Raw genomic sequence first — 21,011 nt, forward strand, 5'->3', positions numbered from 1 at the left:
CTAGCAGAGATCCAGGAGTGCTGTGCAAGGCGTTTGACTGGTGCTGTGCAAAAATGAGGTCTGTGTTTCTGAAGTAAGTGTTGATGTGCGCAAGCCAAAATGTCTCCACTGTCTCATGGTCTTTCACTTTCAGGCTGTTTTAACAGTAAGGGGAAATTTTATTTGGTTCTGGTAAGCTGTGGTAGGGTGGAAATAGCCCATAAAAGCATCAGTTTTGCATCCTTTCTTTCTCTTTTTTTCTGCAGCCGGACGCACCAACATCTAATAAATGGCAGCTCGACAACTGGCTGACCAAGGTGAACCCACCAGCAGTGCCAACAGAGAGCCTCGGGAAAGATACCCAAGGGGATGGACGTGAGGAGGGCAAGGAGCAGGGGCAGGGCACCAGCAGCAACTCCTTCCACCAGCAGGCTGAGCTGAGGGAGCCTCGTCAGGAGAGCTCCGGCCAGGAGGCCAACGCTCCTCAGGACACTGATCTTCCAACCAAACACAGCTGCCAGAAGTCTCCAGTGTGTTCCGAGGAGCCCCCACCCAGGCAGACTGTGGGTATCAAAAAGCCTGGTAAGGCCCCAGTGTACAAGGAGCCCAAGGGAGGCCTGAAGGTGGAGAGTGACCCTGGTCCTTTTGAGGTCAGAGACCAGTCTTCCAGAGACAAGCCAAAAGTCAAAACGAAAGGGAGGCCACAATCCTGTGACAGAAGAGGCCTGAAGCCAGCACTGGAAGAGTCCCCTGAGAACAGAAAGCACAAGCGCTCCCACCAGTCCGATGCCAAACCCTTCTTGGACCCCAAGCTCATGAGAGATGCTTTGTTTGGCAGCACACAGGAGCTTCTCGCTCTCAGTCCCCTTCCTCAAGTCCAGGACATGACTCCCACCAGGACTAGTGACCACAGGCCTGCTGCTGTGGCCGGAGACGATTTTCACAAGGAGAAACTTCCCGTGCTTGTCAGGGAGCCCCCGCCAGTGCAGGACTCCTCCAGCCATCAGTCCCTCATGGTGAAAATAAAACTCCCTCTCCTGTCACGAGTCCCTGAGAAAGGCAGTCACCAGAAGAAAGCAGAGGCCAAGAAACACCCTGGTGCCAAGAAGCAGAACTTGGAGAGGAAAACCACGGACCCTCCGGACAAGTCTATTCAAAAGAGGAAGGTGAGTGGTGGAGGTGAAGGTGGGTTTGTGCAGGGGCCAAGGTGGGTGGTTGGAAAACCTACGCAGAGAGTTCATTTCTGCTTCATAGGTTGGGAGGATGAGCCATTAGGCTTCTGTAAAGGTTTTGTCAAACTTCTAAAGGGAACACGTATCAGAGCTGCCCACAGATGTTTCTTGTTGGTCACAAATCCCCTGCTGAGCAAAGGAAAAGCCCTGTAAGCTGTTTAACAAATGCTTTCGTGTGTTAAAACATTTTTTGCTGTGTTGTCTTGAAATACCAGTTTTCTCAGGCAGCAAAGCCCCAGCCCTCCGCTGTCGGAGGGGCGCTCGGCAGCAGGCTGTCGGCATGTGCTTGGCCAGCCCCCCTGTAGCATTTGTGGATTTCTCTGGCTTTCAGCCCAAGCAGAGCTTTGTAGGCCTGCGGTGTCCCCTCCCCCTGCAACCCCTCTAAAAGCAGCAGGACACCTGAAGCACGCACCCCCAGGCTGTGCAGTCATCAGCACTATCCATTTAATGTCTTTTGTGACGGTGCCCAGAGGGAGAACCGACGCAGGCTGTCCTGGTCTGTGGTTTTTGGTTTTGTCCATGTTCAAGTCTTCCGCTGCCTTTAGCCGTGTGACCTCAGCCTGAGTAGTGAACTCTTTTCCCATGTGGAATCATTTATTTCCACCAAACGGTTGTGATTGCTTGCTCATACAGAGGGACAAGTTCTGCAGGTGTGGACTGTGTTACTGCTGGGGTGATGGCAGGAGCCTCGTGTCTTTTGCTTTTCCGTAAGTGCAGGCTTTGAACTGAACTGGGTGGTTTGCCGATAGTAACAAATGTCACTAAACCCTTCTTTGGATCTAGCACTTGGATAAATACGTAAAAAAACTTCTTTGGTTTTCCCTGGAGCTGCTGTGGTGCTAACGATGGTGCTAATGCTTAAAGGACGCTTCTGTCCGGTAAGGGGCTTTCCAGAGACCCCTTTGCGGAGTCCTTTAGTTATAATAGTTGCTTTCCCTTGAATTGCAAGACAGCCCTTTATTTAACTGAGATGGTAGTTGCTCACAAGTGTTTTTTGGAAAGCTGACTCCCAAAGGGAACTGTGAATATGCTTCCAGCCAGCTGGTTCAGCTGCATAAAGGGTTGGCTTGCAGGCCTTACGGTGAATGGGCACTCGCTGTGGGTATTTCAGTGCTTGTGTACCTTTTTGGTGCTCCCCAGAGAGCAGATGGCTTAGCATGTGTGCGTGAATAACCTTGGTTCACACATGGGTTTTTCTGAACTTCCCATAGTTGTGGGGGAGAATGGAGAAGAGCAGGGAAATGGTGAAGAAACTTGAGAGACCCTGGCAGCCACCCCCCACCACCACCCTTGCAGAGAAAGTGGGAGAAAGGTAAAACAGGCAGTAAATCTGTCCTCCTCCTGTTGTCTCAGTGACCCAAGAGAGGAGCTATTTGATGTTAGACATGTCTTCCCTTGCAGTCTGACTGTCTTACTGCAGGAAAACCCATCTCGGAGCTTCCCTGCCTGTATTGTGTCAGTGTGTGTAAGTGTCCTTGGAGGCTGGGCCTTCACTGCAGCCAGGCAGGTCAGGTACAGCTGTGGGCCATCATCTGTGGCCACATGGAGCTCAACCTGAGAAACAGTTTAAGGACACTGGTCTAGTGGAAGGTGTCCCTGCCGATGGCAGGGGGCTCTGTACCTTTAAGGTTCCATAGAACCTAAACCATTCCATGGTTCCATGACACAATCTAGGTTCCAGAACTTTGTGTCTAGGTTCTGGAACTTTGCCTCTAGGCTCCAGAACTTTCCAGAGCTTTGTCTCTAGGTCCGGAACTTTCCGGAGCTTTGTCTCTAGGTCCCGAGCTTTGCCATGAGCACACTGTCAGAGGTAAACTGTGCCGAGCGCAGCCTGCTGAGCTCTCTCACAGCGACGTGAACCTAGAAGGTAGTCTTGAGAGAGAGAAAGTCCTGGAATGGTTTTGGCTATGACCAGGCACACTGTGGATAATGCTCACTGATAAGTGCCATTTCCTTTACGTTTTCTTCACTTGCAGCACATCACTCTGAAGTTTTTCATTCGGGTGAGCTGATGATTTGCACACTTTGTGTTGTAAGGTCTATGGAGTAAAATTAAAAACTAGTATTTATTACCTCTCTGCCTTAATGGTTCTTGTTCTTCTAGAAGACAATGGTAGTGATTTTTAACTGACTGTTTAAAATCTCGTCTGTATCAAAATCTTGTTAATAAAACCCCTGCACATCTGGGGAATCTAAGCGATGTAATGCTCCTGTGAATGCAGTTATTTCCTTCCTTTTGGTAAGGTGTATCACAAAACACAATCACTTGTAGTTCATGACTTTGCCAGGAGGAATCTGAATATATTTCTGTAAAATCTGGGGGACGGGACGGGACGACGGGGGGGGGGACACGACATCCAGAAGAGGCACATTGTTTTATTTTCAGCAATGGAAGCGTCTTAATTTTGATTACTATTAGACACTTTACTAATATTACAAGAAGTTTAGCAGTTCCATCCCTGCCACTACAAAACAGTTGATCTACACAAACAAAAGTAGATAAAATGTTGTTTTAGGATACTTGTCAGTGAGCCTGAAATCTATGTCTGCTGTGCTCTGGGTTTCCACTTTGTCGGTTCCAGTATCTTACCTTTTCTTTTTTTAATCAGAATTGATCAAACTTAGCTGTGTTGGTCTGTACTTTACCTGAACTTTCAAAACCTGAGCAATTTTTTTTCTCTTCCTGTTAGAAAGAAATGGAGAAGGAGATTGATAGGAAGAAAATGAAATTGGAAAACAAGAAAAAATCATTGCAGTCTTCAGCTAACAAAGACTCCAATAAAATGAAGTGAGTATACAGTGGTGGGATGGCAGAAAGATGCATAAAACCGAGTCTTTCTTAAGAAGCTTAAAGCGAGGAACTGTGTCTCCTGTCTTTATGCCCATAAGTTTGCTTATAATGTGCCTTCTGAAGCTTAAACTGCTGCAGATTTGTCTTTACATTCTGGAGCCAACCACATGGCTATGGGAGTGTAATTTATTCAGCTTTTTATTTCTTGCAGATGTGATGTGATATTGGATGTCACCTATCTGTTGCTCCCTTCTTAATGTTGAAGATTATGGTTCTAATCATTCAAGCATAAGCTGGTGTTTCTGTGGCTGATTGTCTCCCGTACTTGGTTTGCACTGCTGCAAAACCATTGATTGTTGTGGCATTTGTCCTGATTTCTAACATTGAGATGGAAATGAGGACTTCACCATTTTAAATGCGAACTTGTCCATCCTGCAGCTACTATTGCTGCATGCTCTGATCCACGTATTATATGTAGCTCAAAAAAAATCTCTTTATGCCATGTGAAGTTTAATTGCCAGTTGTGCCTGTACTGCTTCTTCTAAGCTGGTAGGCAACCGCTTGCACTGCTGTCTTTCAGACTAGATGCAGGAAATACATTTGTGCAGAAAAATTTTATGTTGTTTAAGTTGCAGACAGTATGGTAGACTGCCTGCATGCTGGGAGGCAGGGGTCATTTCCCCTTCTCCAAACTAGAGTGGTAGTAATTTGTCAGCAGATGGTCGTCCTAGATGATCTGGGAGGTGATGGCTGTTGTGTGGGGAGTAGCGTGTGCTTGTTCTGCACGATAGTTTAGGTGTTTCAGGGGATGGCAAGAGAATTTGCTGTCTAGTTGAAAAAGTCCCTTCTCGTGCAGCGGGGTTGGACTAGATAATCTTTAAAGGTCTTTTCTAACCCAAACTGTTACATGATTCCATTCTATGATTTTAGGTGAGTAGGGCTTGCGAGTTCATGTATCATTTCTTTCTGCTTTCATAAGAGGTGGAACTAGCCTTAAAATGCTTTTAAAAAGGGAGTTGGACCAAATGGTCTTTGAAGGTCCCTTCCAGCCCAAACCGTTCTATGATTCTATGAACTTCTTTTTGTTTGCCCATGTCTTCCTCATTCTAGGTTCTGCTGCCATACTTACTTTGGGGAAGTTTGGCTCTCACTGCATGGGAAGCAGCAGAAAGCTTCCTGTCAGATGCACGATACTTCCCATGCGTGTAAGGCTCTCGGTCTTTGTGAGGTGAGAAGGTGATGTAAACGTGTTTTGCACATGGAGAAGCTGAGGTGCAGACAAGTTGAGTTGCTTGCTCAGACTCCTGCTGCAAACAGGTGAAATAGTTTAAAATGTTGCCGGGAGGCTGTGACTCTCGTTCCCATGACTGAGCAAGCACGTCCACAGCAGACAGAGTTCAGGCAGCCTCTTGGGAAAGGATATTGGGATAAGTGTAACTGCATGTCTGTAAGTTTGACTTGGTGATTGTTGCTGTTTTCTTAATTGGACAGATACTGATGAAAGAAGTGTTAACGCTGAGACTGTCAGCTCCCTCAGCTGCTTTTGCTGACACCATTTAGAGGTTTTGAGTAGCGCTGGGGCACACAGCACCTGTGCTAGGTGGGACCTGTCTTCTCCCAGCTGGGAACACCAAGGTGGATGTTGTAGAGCTTTATTTTCTCACCTTGCTGTGCAAGGCGGCTGAAGCGGGATGCTCCAGAAGCATGTGGCTATGCAGCTCGCCCTTTCTCTAACCAAACTAAGATGTTGCAGTGCCAACAGGCTTTTCACTGTGACTGACCTGAATTTGTATAGGGGTGAAATGTGCAAAGCTCAGTCCAGAAAAGAGATTTGTATACATAGGTGGTTAGGGTTAGGGGAACATTTCCCTTCTCCGCTAAAATCATCGTGTTGTCTTTGTCTTTTTTTGTATGTGATCTAACGGACATGCAGCCAGCGTACCTTTGGAATCATGACACTCTGGAATTTCAAGTGGCCTTTATGGCCAGCAATTCCTCATTTATTCCAGCATAGCATTTGCAGTGCTTCTGGTAGATCTGCTTGAAATTTACCCCCATAATTTGCATACCAGCATACCACCAGCATTTTGGCTAGGACTTTGCTAGAGCAAATGTTGCCAAGAGCATGGCTTCAGATGGGCCATGTTCCTGAGAAGGGGAGGTTTGTGCATCAGCCACAGGCTACTGCATTCAGTTCCTGCTTGTGGCTTGACTTTGAGGCATTGACTTGGATTGGTATGTAGTGTTGAGGTTTGTCCTGACAATATGAGTTGGTTGGGTTTGGTTTTTTTTTCTGCAGAGAAAACTTTGACGTAGTCTTAAAGCACTGAGACATTGGGGCTAACATTTGTTTGGGTGAAGGGATATTTTGGCTGTGGTAGTAATGGAAGGGCTTTAATTCTGGGGTTCATTACTCCCTTTTTCTCAGTGAAAATAAACACCCCTGTTAACCGTGTTCCGGCTTTCAGAGTGGGAAGGATAGGATGTATTCTTGGGAGAGAGGTCACTGGATCAGGTCAGGGGAGCATCAGCTGGGGAAGCATGTGTGCAGTGAGTAGGGACTGTACCATGGGAAAAGTGGGCTGGGGGAAAGGGAAGAGCACTGTCCTATGTGCAGCAGAATGAAGCAGGATGTGCAGCATCACACTTTCACTTCTCACTGGGTTTTAACTTCATTTCCTCCTCTTCTGACGTTGCAGTCCATGAGTTGGGATTCACCGTTCAGTGTTTTCTTGGAAAATTTTGAGAGGCTGAATAAAAATGATGTAAATGAGCAATAGTGAAACAAGATTCAGAGCTTTTTGGTGCTGCTTATTGCTGCTGGAGTTCTCTGGTAATCCTAACTTCAGGTGATCAAAAATCTGATATGCCACTGTATTATTAAATGTGATAGTCTCTGCCATTTAAAAGCACGGCATTTTAAGTCTCTCTCACTTGAACCCTCTCAACTTTGTAAGTGTTGTCTAGTTGAGCTGGCAAGTCTTAAAGGAACAACTCAGTTTAATTCTGTCAAAGCACGTACAGGATCAAGTGTCAGGGTATCTCTGACCATGGAAGATATCTTCTACCATAATGGGGAGAGAGAAGCAGTGCTACAGTTCATTTGCCTTGTTGGGCAATTTGCTGCAGGGATTTTAGTCTCTGTAATTACCCCTCTCCCTCTTTCAGTGAAAAGGGGCTGTGTTGGAGGGCTGCCTTCTCTGCAGCATCCGGATATTCTGGTTGCAAGCCTTTACTCCATGGGCAAGTCCTAAGGCTCATTCCTACCTGAAAAGCAGCTTCTATGTTGTTGGCAGCCAAAGATATATCTAATGGACAATGAAGTACCTGAAGTTTCATTTTGCTTTTGGTGGATTCTTCATCTTAAAAAGTAACCTCACACTTCCAGAGGAATTTAAACAGAATTGGCACATGATGTAACTGTTTTTTAAAAAATCCCTGTGTTACATGTGTACTGTATTTATCCCCATTGCTGAATTTGCTTCTCACCTCCAGAGCATCAAAAGCTGCATTTGAAACCCAGAAGAAAGATCCGCTGCATCCACCACTGCCACGCACATCTTCTGCACATTCTGCACCAGTGTCAACCAAAAAGCCCCAAAAGAGACCCAGAAGTGAGAGTAATGCCATGGATAACGCTGACAGGAACAAGAGCGACTACAAGGATCCTTTGTTCTCCAAGCACCAGAAAGTGGAGTCGTCGAATGGTATCAAAGTAGGTATCCATTATAACTGGTGGGATGTTTCCTGTGACCCGTGGGTACTGTGTGATTCTCTTTAGAAACATGCTTTGAGGATATTAAAAAGGAAGGAGGATAAACCAGCCACCAGAGAAAGCTCTTTGAAGCATTTTTGCCCCTTTAATGGCTGTGACCGTATGTTGCTAACCCAAAAGCCTGTGTTGTAACTTCTCTGATGATTATCCATCATTTGTTTGCATCTTACCAGTGAAACATAGTGACAAGGGGTGACCATGTGAAAAGCAAAGGCAAGAGAATCATGGTTATGGTAGTGTTTCTGATGTAGGCAACTGCAAGTACAATAGTGGTATAAAAATTAGTGTGTTCACAAAAAGAAAGAGTGGATTGCTTAAAAATAAGAAACAAACCACCTGTGTGTTTGACTGCAACCTGGGTTAAGGTTTTATAGCTTGCTTACAAAATTGTTAATGATCCTTGCAGCTGGATCTTTGAATTTTTGCATTATAAAATTCAGTTACATTGCTATTTACTGGTTGGTGGCTGGGTGTGTGTGGTCTAGGATGTTGTCATGTGTGTGTTAAGCCAGGCTTCGCATGGTGTGTTAGCTGGTTTCTAACTGCTTGCTCTTTCCTGGTGATGTCAGTAGTAATAGAGAATCAGCAATTGCTGTGTGCTTAAGATGGAATTAAGCTGGTATTAAGTCTTACTAGCAGTCAGGTAAGGAGCCAAGTTTCCATTTCTGTTATTGTAGGAGGTGCTGATGAAAAAGGTAAGAAGAGGGGGAGAGCCCGAAGAATAGACTATGCCTGGGACAAACAAGCATTTCTTTTTTTTCTTGATACTTAGGGAAGCCAGGCTTTGGAATTGGTCTAGACTTATCTCTCTAACTAACTTTATCTCTGTGGTTTTTCAGGAATCTGCAGGGAATGTCAGAAATAGATTCGCAGTGCCTTCTTTGCCAAATGCCTTCAAGCCAAGGAGACCTCGACTCAAGTTTGACAAGTAAGTTTTTTGTTTCACACCCCATGTCTGTACTTCCTGAAGTCACCCCACCCTGGCTTCTGCTGCTTAGTAAGCACTTTGGGAAAGAGAGAGAGAGAGGGAGAGATGCCTGAGACCTGCTCTGTACTGCCTTCTCATGTCTGGGACCCACCCACCACAAAGCAAAGGTCTCATTACAACAGTTCTTGGTGTGAGGGAAGCTACTCTGGAAATAACGTACGTTTAACTCTTGAGAGGACGTGTCTCTTGTACCTGCCTACAAGTGATGGGTTTTGATTTGTCTGATTCTTGTTAAGTGGCATACTCCTCTGTGACAAGGTGCTGGGCAGGCAACTGACTTTTTCTTGAGAGGGCATGATTCTCTGCTTGCTCATTTTGTTAGTGCACAGGTGACTCTGTGCCATTTGTATGGTGAATAGATTATCCCAGCGCACAGAAATGCGTATGGTCCAACTTTATCGTCGTTTATGTGTTGATTGAGACCGAGGTCTGTAGAAGCCTTGGTGACCATCTCTCTTGCAAGCCGATAACTGGAACGCAAGCTCTTTCAGTCTGAGATGTGTGTGATACTGCAGAGTTTACTGTATATTTTAATCAAAACGTGTTTGTGGTATTGTACTTGAGGAATGATAGGAGATCACGTAACTACTATTTTAGCAGGGGAGCGAAGAAGTAAATTTGGCCACGTAGTAGCCCAACCTTCAGTGTCTTTCATTTCAAAATGTAGGTTTTCAATCTTATTCTAATACACGTTTTTTTTAAGAAATCATTTTTATCTGTGCATTCAGCTGTTTTTGAATGTACAGACAACATTCTCTTAGAGACTATTATAGTTGTAATCTGTGTTTGATAAGGCTGTAACAGGCTTACCAAAAAAGGATGTTTGGACTCATAGCATCCTCTAGATGTGAAGGTTAAACTGATAATTAACCTACCCTTTTTCTCTGTTTTCTGTTTCTTCTCTCTCAGTCCCCAATCCAGACAGCATCCAGTGGAGTATTACATGGACGAGGCCAAGAGGCTGAAGCACAAAGCTGATAAAATGGTAAGTCCTGGCCCTGTGCTAGAAATGCCAACCAGCTCTTGCATTTGGACCTGATACCTGCATGCATGTGAGTAAGATTTGAGGGCTAACATTACATCCGTACTCCGTACCTGGAGTATGTTCAGTTCATGTGGGGAGGCTGTCTTTATTTGCCAAATGTTCAGACATTGCATTTTGTTATAAACACATCTAGAGAATGTGCCTAGAGGATAGGATTCAGATCCTACATCCTCTGAGGTTAGCAGGCCTGTTTGCTTTGCAGAACTATCACAAAGTCCTTGGAAGGTAGATGGAACAGTTTTAAGACAGTTTACTCTGCAATGTCAGGATCTGACAGTAATTGTATTGCTGGTGAACGAGACTTGGAAGTGTCCTATGCAATGTAACTGGCTTTTTCTGCCATGTGCTGTTTAACAGCATGCATGGGTGAACACAGTTTTTTGCTAATTATATATGGCTCAGTCAGATAATGTATATTTGCTACTTGTCACTTACCTGTGAAAACAAATGAGGGAATACTGCGGTGGGAAGGCCCCATCTGCCTCTCACAAGGCAGGCCTCCAAGACCAGACAGTAATATCCAAAAAATGTGAAGATAATGGTTTCCTTGAGTAACTTATTGAACAAGAGGAAGAAATACGAATAGCCAGAGCACACAAAGCTGATGACTGGGACCACATGAGAGGTTCTGCAGAGGACCCTTTAATTATCACCCAGAGGCCTGACTTGCATCTTTTTCTTTCTTCAAATCCTGCCTAACTAGGGAGAAAAAAGGTATTCAGGTACACTGGAGAGAAGTAGTTTTTGTCGTAGTCTAAAAATGAGAATTTTCTTCCCAATAGACCAGCAAGACTGCAAGGGCCTATCAGTACCTAGATGCTGCCCTTTCCTTCATTGCATATGGGATTGCCTTGGAATCGGATGCAACAGCACCAAAATCAGCTTACAGCATAGTCAGCGACACCATAGAGCTCATCAAGTAAGCATTTTTCAAAGTGTGATGATTAGGCATTGCGTCTGGAGGGGAAGAGTTAATTGCATTGCTCGTTTGCAACTGTGGCAGCTCTGGATTCCCACCATGGAGCAGAGTTTGGGTTGCTGTACAAGCACAAGACAGACAGACCATCCATAGGCACCAAAGACGTCCTTTGAAATGTTTCAGCATTGCTTATCAGAAGAAGTAGGCACCATGTCCTCCTCAGCATTTGAGCCTTGCAGCTGAGGTACGCCGGAGGACACTGGTTATGACAGCTAAGGACACGAAGGAAGTTTTATTTTATCCAGATCTAAAAAAAGTTACTTTTGTGTGTGAGCTCAGGAGTATTTCAGTTTAAAAAAGCAAAGCAGCAGTTTAGTGCGTGGAAGAACGCTTTGTACCCCAAAAGTCTTGCAGCTTGATTGAAGGCAGATTTTCCTGGCTTGTCCCATGTGCCTTTCTACCAGTATGCTTTATTGGGGTTTCTTTCAGCAACTGTCCCCATTTAGTTTCACAGCCATAGTAGGTAGTATGACACATACGGGCAGCGCAACCCAAGGAACCATGTATTGGATAGAAGAGAAACAGGTATCAGTTTATTCATATTGAAATTACAGGTTATGTGTGTGGTTTTGAAAACTGATTTGACGTAGAGCTGAAACAGCTGTCTGTGGTTTTTTTGTGGTAGGCTTCAAACTTTTTGCATTACATTGTTTGCTTTCTGGTCTTGACGGACTGTAGTTCTAAGATGCTGTTGAGGCTTTGTTTTCAAAAAGGCGATTTGCTTGTTCGCTTTTTGTGAAAAGAAATGTGTCCCCTAAGATGTCTGTCCTGTCCAGAAACACTTGAATTAATATTTCACCTTCAGTAGTGGTGGCGCCTTTTCTGAGCCCCAGGACTGTAGGTGGGCCCCCAGGGGGCATCTACTTGTAGAGGTCTTGCCCTTTAATCAGTCAGTGTAAGAGGAGAGTGAGTCACTTAAGGAAGCCACATCTGTTCCCACTGCGTGGAAAACAAGGCATTTGGAGACACAGTCCTCTGCTCAAGATCATACAAAGCACTTGGTGCCAGGACTAAGAACTTAGGGCAGATTTCCTGACTTTGGGGACCAGTGTTTGAGATAACAGCATGCACTGGTTTTTCATAAACAGTAGGACTTCAGTGCACCGACGGCTGACAGGATTCTTTTATTTAAACAAAAAAATGTTTATTTTGTTTCCTTAGATTCACCATGACATTGAAATTCGTTGTGGAAGCCACAGCAACTTCATATGACAAAATCTTTGCCGTGTTATGGTGCGTAACTTTTTCTGTGCCGCCTTATTCTGTTTTTAGACTTGATAGAGTGGAAAACCCATTACTTTCAGGGGCAAGGGAGTTAAGTGGGAATCAAAGAGTTCTGCAAGGGGAAAAAAAAAGCACAATATAAAAGCCAGAGTGAACCTGGAACATCTCTAAAGTGAGCTGGGACATCACAAGGGACCACACATTGAAGGCACAGGCTCTAAAATTTGATCTGCTGGTAACCTGAGAGTGCATAAGGGCTTTCACCTAAGGTGAAAGAATGCGATTTGGCTGCCTGTGTTTGAGCCGTGTAACTGAAGCTGTAGCTGAACATAGCGGAGGCACTTTGGGATGGGGGCTTACTCAGCCTGTGGCACCTCTTTAAGAGGCTGGGCACCTGTTTATATAGAAGACCAGCCATAGCCCTTCCTTGGTGGGGTTGTTTTTTTTTTCCCCTTGCAATTTTTTTACACTTTTTTTTTTTTTTTTTTTTTTTTTAAGATGAGCAGAAGAGGGAGAAATTCTGAGCTTTCTTGACTTTGCAGTCCAGCTGAGGTGTGCCTGCCTCTGTCCCACAAGGCTGATGACTGCTGGGCAGGCCAGCAGGCACAGACACTGACACTTGTGTGTGTTTCTGTTCACAGCCTGCGCTGCCAGGCCATTCTGCACATGGCACTGTTCCGTTACAAAAAAGAGATTGTACTGAAGGACTGCAAGATCCTGAATGACTACTTCAAGGTAGGGCACATGTATTACTAAGCTGCCAGCTGGGTGGCTGTGGTGATTACTGATGTTGGCTGAATAGCTCAGACTTAACAAGAGTTCTGTTCCTTGTTGCAGACTTCTTCCAAATTAACACAAGCACCTTGTTCATATGCTGCAAGGTAAGATTTGAAAATACATTTGCTGTAATGTGTCTATAAGGGCATGAGTGAGAACAGTAGCCAACGTGTTTGAGTTGCAAGCTGCTTTTGAGAGTGCTTCACCACACACACTTTCTTGCCACCTGAAAACATACTGTTAGGGGGCATCAGTATGGTTTTGGTTTCTCTTGCCTGTCTTTTCTTGTAGGAAAGAGTGGGGCTTTTTGTTAGGTGGCCCAGAGTTGCTGTGTATCAGGCAGAGCAGTTCTCCACCAGAGGAGCAAGGAAGATGTCACCATTTGCTGTTTCAGAGTCCCTGTTGTTTTCATCTTTGTTCTGTTAGAGGTCCCTTGAGACTTAACGGGATACCACCCCCAGCTCCCTGGCCACTGTCCAGTAGGATTATGCCTTCACCCTGCAGTAGCATAACTTTGAGGTGATACTTCAGTATTTTCTCTTTAGCTCAGTTGCCAATTAAGAAAAAGAAACTCATTTTCTAATTCATGAGTTACTGAGTATTTTGTCCTTTCTGTGTATCTGCTGCAGTGTTGCTGTGTATGTGGCAGCAAAAGTAAAAGGCAAGCTGTCGTTTAAGTGTTTGATGACCCAGGGCCCAGCAGACTCTGCCTGTGTTTTAATTACAATGAGTAAAAAAAAGTTTGTGTCCTGTGGTAATTGCATTTGACAGATAGTTACCCAGCTCCACATCTGTCCCTTTTAAACTCTGCGGTTGAGGGAGGTTTATTTGGTCTTCAGTAGTGATGCTGAAATTCCAGTTATTTTTCTGCCGCCTTGCACATTACAGTTTATTGGGAGCTAAATGGGTCTCCCAAGAGCAGTGGTGGAAGCCCTCCACACCAGTGACTAAAATTAGGTTGGTTGAAGTGGTGGGGGTGAAGTGATATGATGAAGCCAGCTTGTGTCTGGGAGGTGGGCAGCTGACCGCATTTAGCTTCCCTAGGACTATAAATAAGTGTGTGTAGGCTGACCTGGCTGCTTTGACTAGCCGTCAGAAAGCTCCAGCCCCCACAGGTGGAGAGCTTCACTGTGCCTGAAATGGAAGTCATTAGGAAAAAATATCTAGATAATCTGGTGAAGGCTTTCACAAGTAGGTTTAGATTTTGAAAGGTGGACGGGTGTCCCTTTCTGATGTCTGGTCCCACATTTTCTTTTGTTTAGGGGAGTCCTAGAGTCACAAATTCCTTCAAGTGCAAGGCCAAGGTTTTTGAAGTTAAGTTACTTGTTACGTAGCTGAACACATCTTGATTTTTCAACACTTTGCTCCTGCAGGCCTGGATGATACCAGCTAGCTCCTGGCATAAGACTGTCTTGTGGCAAGGCTTGTAACTCTGAAGTTAAACAAACGTTCGTGACTGTGTTTCTTTCTCCTGCAGAAGCACAGGCATGCCTTCTCCTCCTCCAATGCCTTCCCCTGCCAGTTCTGTGAGTTCTCAGCCTGCATCGAAAGTTAGCAACCACAGTGGCAACAGCACTGGCTCTTCAGTCACTGTCCCCTCTTACGTCCCAAGCACCACTTATTCCTACGTCAACATCACTTCCTGTGTCCTCTATGCCTATAATATTTGGGAACAGGCTGATGAACTGGCCAGGAAGAATAAGGGTAAGTTTTTGTCCTCTGTCTTTTCTGTTTCATGTGTTGTGGTTGTATGTATGCAAATCCTAACGCTTAGTGTAGCAAATGCCATACCTAAAGATCATAGCATTAAATATGTTGAAATAGACATTTTTCATATTGACAGATTACTGGCAGAGGTCCTTGATGGTGATATATTGATGAGTGTTCCAATTAAAAGGTTGTCTTGGCATCCTCAAACGTCTAAGAGCTTAGGGATGAGGGTATCAAGTACAGGAAACCAGCCAGCTTGCTTCATAGTAACACAAGAAGCATGGGGTTTTTCCCCTTTGGGGTGCTTAGTTTTTCTGAGTTGGTTCACCTTTGTTAAAAGCAGCTTTTTGGCCTGTAGCCTTGTGTTTCAGTTTTTGTCAAACTTCCAGGTAGTTTTGTCTTGAAAACGGTGGAACTGCCTACTCTCCTAACTGAGAAGCTGAGCAGCACTTGAATTGGAGTCCTTGCTGGGCACTGGTCATGTATTTGCCAGTAACATTTCCTAAAATTGCTGCTACTTTTTTTTTATTTTACAGTTTTGCTGTTAAAAATGTCGTATTGTGCTGTGGTACAAGCAGTGGTGAATAAGCAAAAGCCCTAGAGTGGGTCCGGTTCAGTCTGCGACCTGCCAATCCCACGTGGCATTTGCAGTGTCATTTTTCATAAAACTCAAGTTTTGTGAGTTACTGTGGGCAAAGGGATGTATTGGCACAATCTGTCGGCAAACTTTTAAAAGAAAATAAGCACGATATGCCTGGCTGAATTGTTGGAGGGCTGTAAAAATACTCATGCTGAGCCAGCTGCTGAAATTCAAAAGGCTTTGCAAGTCACCTTTGAATAGAGCAACTCCAGTTGTTGGCTGTCCTCTGAGCAAATCTGTGCTCGCAGCAGCAATTCATGTGTAGTGTTTTGGATTATATCCCCAAAAGGCTGATAAGACTGTCACGTAGAAGGAGCGGTGCATGCTGCTGGTAAGCCACAGGAGTAAGTCATGGAGGAAAGCCTGTGGCAGGGCAGCCTGAGCAGAATCTTGCAGAAATGCAAAACCTGCTCTGTGTTGCCGTTTTAATGTAGGGAAACGATGACTGGGGTAGTAAATACTCCCAGGGGAGTGGATCTGTGCAGGAGGACGGTAAATACTCATGTAGGCTTGGCAGTTGTTGTCACCTTCCAGGACAGTGGAGGAGTTTCAGAACTGGAACTTGTTGACGTTCAGTGTAAGATACAGATGCAAAGAGGTACGGAAGATGAGTACTTAAAACTAAAAAAAAAAGGCCACATCCTTGATTTTTGTATGCAATTCACAGGACATAAGAAGAGGAAGAAAAAGCAGTGGCCTTCAGCTATCGAGTTCCCTTAAACAAGGAAGTCTGAAGCTAGTGAAAAGCAGTTAGTTGTAACTGATGTCCAGGTCACTTGTGCAGAGCTGAAGTGCTTTCTGGTGGGTCCATAACCAGGTGCTTCCAGGGCAGGACCCAGCTCCTTGCCCTAATTCAGAGCAGCCCCATGGATCATGAGGCTGTAACAGGTTGTCTTCTAGCCTCTTATCTTCCACAGCGAGGACAAGCTGAGGTTGCATGTGAAGTCACTCATGAGGTACATATGAAGTTACTCTCCTTTCACACAGTGCTGTGGTCACAGATCAGATTATCTTCTATTTGCTCAGGCAGGGGCTTTGGACTCTCTGTCTCTACTTACAGCTCTTCTGTTTCCCATGGAGGGAATGGATACCTGTTTTGTAAACAAAAGCAGGAGAATCAAGGGAAGTGTGTTCTGTGCTTCTGAATTGGGAAGTATTAGCATGAAAGTGTTGTGCACTCTTGCTTCTGAAGAGTTCCTTGCACAGCCAAGCAGAAGTTTTCAGCCTCCAGGTTCAATTTGTGTGTGTAATAATTTAAAAAAAAATAAATAATAATGCTGAGAACAACCAGTTTCTGCAAAGGTACTTGTCAACACAGTTGAGGTTGGAGGGACTGGGTGGGACAAGCCCATGTCACTGGAAGGCAAGTCATGCAAGAATGTCTAGGAAAGGTTACTGGAAAGGAATAGGTGCGATAATTTCCCATCGCTTGCTGTCACCTGCACGGAAGATTGCCAGCACAGAGCAGGGTGCCTGCCAGCACCTCCCAGTGGGTTCAGATATGCTGCAAGAGCCGTCTCCTGCCTGTGTGGGAGGAGGAATGCGGTGCCTAAGTTGGTGGCAGGCTAGGAGGACTCTGTTAAATTCACCTGATGTGCCCAGCCATAAGCAACCCAAATCAAAGCTGTATAGCCTGGCAAGCTGTACACATTTTTAAATCTATTCAAGTTGAGAAATGATGTCTTCAGAGTTTGAGGACGGATGAAGGAAAGGGGCCAGCCTGACGACAGCTGTGTGTGTTTCCAGGCATTGCTCAGAAAGATACTCAGATTTGGCCTGTTTAAAATCTGGGGGAAGCACACGGCAGGGTCTGGGGTGTGAACACCCAAACTTTCCCCACGTAGCATGGAGTCTCGATGTCATTTTAAAGCAAGCGCTTGAGGAGGTGGTTCAGTGTGTGTACGCATGTGTGAGTACTTTTTCTTTTCGTGCGCTGCCTAGTGTGCTTGTTAACACTTCCTAGGCTTCCAATATTGCTGAGCTCTCCGCGTTAGCAATGTGTTTGACGGGACTTGCCGACTGACAGTGCACTGCTGTTGTCGCTCCTCGCTGTCAGACATGCCTGTTGCTTGAAACCAACAAATGTTTTCTCTTTCCCTCCCCTTTTTTCCAGAGTTTTTTGCTGAACTCAGCTCAGTGACCTGCACTCTGACACTGAGCAGCCACATGACCGAACTGATACACTACGTTAGACAGGGTTTACACTGGCTGAGACTGGAAACAACTGCGCCTTCAACTGGTGCTTCAGGTGATTAAGTACCTTTAACTTCTTTGCACTTTTGAAACCTCATAAACAGTTGCATTTGTTGAATTTGTTGGATACAAAGCACCTGCAAGGGAAAATAAAAGGTGGAAGGGATCTGGTTACACTGGAAAGACTTTAAACTGTGTTTTCAGGGTAGCGTTTTGCTGCCTTGAAAAAGAAGAGATGGAGGAAAGCCTCAGCATTGATGGCACCTTCCTTTAAAACAACGAAGTGCAATGAATTGTCTGAATGGCCTAATGTATTGATGGTCTATAAACATTTCTATTATGAATAACCAGCAGGACACTAATCACACGTGAAGAAGTGCCGACAAGAAGGAAATCTGCCTCCAGAAGTTATTATGCAACATCCCACAGTCTGCAACAGTTGTGTTCCTGGAAGATGTGTTTTTTTGCAAGCACAGATGCAATCTTTGGTGTCTTTGTTCCTGAGATGGCAAGTAGCAACCCCATAGGATCGAACAATGTTCTGTTACAATAAAAACAAAAAAGTTGTCTGCCTTGCCTGCTTTCCAGCCTCACCCTCTTGCATTTGTCCACCAGCTGCTGTCCTGAGAATAGAGAGAAGCCACTGCATTCAGTGCTGCAAGTTCACTTTCTAAGCCATCGCTGCTTTGGTCCTCTTCCTTGCCATGCGCTCATGCACACACATGTCCTTAGCACTTGAACTGTGTTCCTTGAGGTTTTGTTTGGTTTAAGCCTTGTAAGTGTAAGCCAAACACAGTTGGGGTGGCAAAGTGACCAGGTGTGGCTGGAAACAGCTCTGCCTCTCTTCTGTGGTGGAGGGACGTCACTCCCCTGAGGGCTGAGTGTGTGGTTGCTTTTTGTCATTTTGGTGGGTGGAGGTGGACAGCTGTACTGGGTCACTGTGATTGCTTGGACGTTGTTCTGAGAGCTGACATGGGGAGGAATCACTTCTGTTTAAGGAGGGACTGAGTGGTTGAACGCGGAATATAAGACAAATTTTGCATTTGGATATTTGCCTGCAACCGTTGCTGTTCTCACTGAATATCTAAGAGCAGGATTCGGTACCAAAACAAAGCATCCTTCATGTGGGAGGTGTCTCATGGGCTCTTTCTCAACCAAACTACAGGATGGGCCCAGCAACTTGGAAACCTGTCAAGGGAACACAGAAGGGAATAATTAGCTATTTGCAAGCATTTTATCCTTGTCAGGAGCTGCATTTTTGAAATTGTGATTTTGCAGGTAACAGTAACGGTGAAGGCAGCATCCACGGCATTCATGTATTCAGTAAGATGCTACCCTTCTCTACCCAAAGATTTCCTGTTGTGTGACAGCAGTGTCCTGCCATCCTCCTATCTAGTAGTGTGCCTTAGCCCTCTGGTCCCCTCTTGCATCCCTTGCCCTGTCTCTGACAGACCCATGGGAGTGGTGAAGAGAAGGGTGGTATCCCAAAATAATTGTGCTTACAGGGAAGAATTTAGCTCCCTTTTCCACGTAATTTCAGGATGGAGGAACAGGCCTGCACATGTGCGGCGGGTGCCTCCTTTGTAAAATACCTGCTCGCGGTTTTGAGGCTCATGAAAATGGATGGTAGTAAATATCAGCAAAAGGTCTGCGTTTCCAAAAGTAGTTTCTGTAGAAATGGCCCCTGCCGTAGGGAAGCCAGGAGTCATCTTGTCTCTGGGAGAAGCTGGTGGGAGCGTGCTGTGGCTCTGCCTAGTCCCGAGCACAAGGGAGCTCTCCTCTTGCCTCCCCCGGTAGTGCAGGACCACTGGGATCCTGGCTGGGTCTTCCCACACCTTCAAGAGACTGTATTTTTATGTTCACTTTATTAAAAGCCTTAGTGTATTTCAGGGATAACCTGTCCTAACCAGTGGAAGGAAGGTCCACGTCCCCGCCCCCACCCCCTCCCCGTTTTACCTATCAAACTTCGCTTGTGCTCCTCCTCCCTGGAAGACCAACCGCTCTGGGTGAGCCAGGGACAGAGAGAGGCTCGGCGCTGGTTTGTTCTCAGGAAGCGCAGGGACGGCCAGCTGGCCTGAAGGCTTGATGTGCACTTTGGAGCTCGATTCCAGACCAGTGGGTCGATGCCTTTTTCTGACTTGGTCTTCAGACAAAGCTATTTTTAGGATCACCAGCTGAGGAGGAGGGAAGGAAGAAAAGCTTCATTGAACCTGAAAACCACTGTAGGAGTCTGCAAGAACTGTCGCAGGGTGTTAGGGGTAGAAGGTGGAGCAGGGACATGGGTCCCCCCATTTTGCATACACCCATCTCCCTCCCTGCTGCCAGGCCAGATTCCCGTCGGAGAGCTGCTTGCTCGCGGCTTGCCCGCGCCAGGGGGACCACGTGCCACAACCCACGAGGCAGGGCATGTGGCTGCCCCCATCCTGCATCCAGCTCGGTGCAGGCTGCGGGTGCTCATACGAGGTCCTGTCCTCACCTGCCCTTCGGGCACTTTGCTGCCCGATAGCGCTGATCTATTGCCCGGCTCCTAGGAAAGCTCAGGCGAGGGCATTGGGTGAGCAGAGTTGGTAAGAAGATGCCCAGTGAAGGCAGGTGGACTGCTGGCAGCTGGGGAAAGGCAGCGTGTGCTCTGCCACTGCTCGGAGGTGGCCACGCGAGGGCTGCTCTTGCTCCCAGGGCAAATGCCCCTGGGCTGCAGGGGAGACGATGTCGTGGTCATGTGGAGGGCTGTCTGGGGGCTCGCATTTCACAAGCAGCGATCTGGGGAAGCATCGGTACCAAGCTACGTAGCAGGAAGCTATGTTTTATTTCAGGTCACGGAGAAGACTGTTTAATAGGTAGTTTTTAAAAAGCCATTGTATTTTCAACCCTGAGCCAGGTCAGAGGCCTACAAAGGGTTAGGAAAGATGCTCACCGTTTTCACTTGGGCCTGTTCAGGCCTTTAAAAAACACAAAACAAAAAATAAATAAAAAACCCACGCCACAACATAACAGTGGAGGAAATAGCATTTGTCAATAGGAAAACCATGAATCCAAGGAAAAACAGAGGTGAATGGTTGGGTCCCAGAAGGAACGGAGGCAACTGTGGTGGCAAAGCAGCATCATTTCCATGCAATATTTATTCAGAAGAAATAATACATGTGTTGAAATCGTCAAATGTTCTATTTTTAAGATGCCAGTTATTTAATAGTTGAAAACCCTACTTTACGTGGAGATAGAGATCTCTTCTGTAACTGAAAGTCAAAGTCTGACTCTGCCATCCTTGGTTTTGGTTTTGTCCTCTTCCCCTCCCTCTTGGTTCCCATTATAAATCTGTACATCTTAAACTTATTTTGGGGATATGTCCCTCTTGTAAATAACTTTTTGTGCCCTCTGTGTGATGGAGTTTCCGAGATGGTTGATTCATTCGTGTGGGGAAATAAACAATAAATGAAGTAGCCTATTTGTTAAGAGTTGTTGCAAGAGTCCTTGTGTTCTCAGCTTCTTGTAGAGAAATTGTAATTTGCCTTTTCTCTCTGAATGGTGTTAGTGTTTCCCTTCTGAATGAGGTTTAAGTATGAATTTCTGTACAAGAAGCCTCTGTTTCCATTGCTCCCCTGTTTATTGCCCCTTGCCCTTTCCTTCAGGAACAAGAATGGGTGCAAATCTAGATGCTCAGAGTGGCAGGAGGGTCATGAC

The 21,011-nt window shown here is 45.6% G+C and overlaps 1 protein-coding gene across 5 annotated transcripts in view; it reads left to right on the forward strand.

Annotated features, from left to right (window-relative positions):
• AFF1 (AF4/FMR2 family member 1) overlaps positions 1 to 20,783 on the forward strand; it is a 111,976-nt gene extending 91,193 nt beyond the window's left edge. For 4 of the 5 annotated variants that reach the window (XM_037395687.1, XM_037395725.1, XM_037395706.1 and 1 more), the window contains 12 exons: positions 246 to 1,145; positions 3,902 to 3,999; positions 7,498 to 7,717; positions 8,617 to 8,705; positions 9,675 to 9,750; positions 10,593 to 10,729; positions 11,951 to 12,022; positions 12,655 to 12,748; positions 12,851 to 12,894; positions 14,268 to 14,494; positions 17,254 to 17,388; positions 17,685 to 20,783. In XM_037395687.1, the coding sequence (XP_037251584.1) occupies positions 246 to 1,145; positions 3,902 to 3,999; positions 7,498 to 7,717; positions 8,617 to 8,705; positions 9,675 to 9,750; positions 10,593 to 10,729; positions 11,951 to 12,022; positions 12,655 to 12,748; positions 12,851 to 12,894; positions 14,268 to 14,494; positions 17,254 to 17,388; positions 17,685 to 17,695 (2,103 nt within the window). In that variant the 3' untranslated portion in view covers positions 17,696 to 20,783. The remainder of the gene's footprint in view (positions 1 to 245; positions 1,146 to 3,901; positions 4,000 to 7,497; positions 7,718 to 8,616; positions 8,706 to 9,674; positions 9,751 to 10,592; positions 10,730 to 11,950; positions 12,023 to 12,654; positions 12,749 to 12,850; positions 12,895 to 14,267; positions 14,495 to 17,253; positions 17,389 to 17,684) is intronic. The other variant, XM_037395697.1, reaches the window with a different exon arrangement.
• The last annotated feature ends 228 nt before the right edge of the window (positions 20,784 to 21,011 follow it).

The sequence above is a fragment of the Falco rusticolus genome, chromosome 1 (assembly GCF_015220075.1).
Source record: "Falco rusticolus isolate bFalRus1 chromosome 1, bFalRus1.pri, whole genome shotgun sequence".
Classification (NCBI taxonomy): Eukaryota; Metazoa; Chordata; class Aves; order Falconiformes; family Falconidae; genus Falco; species Falco rusticolus.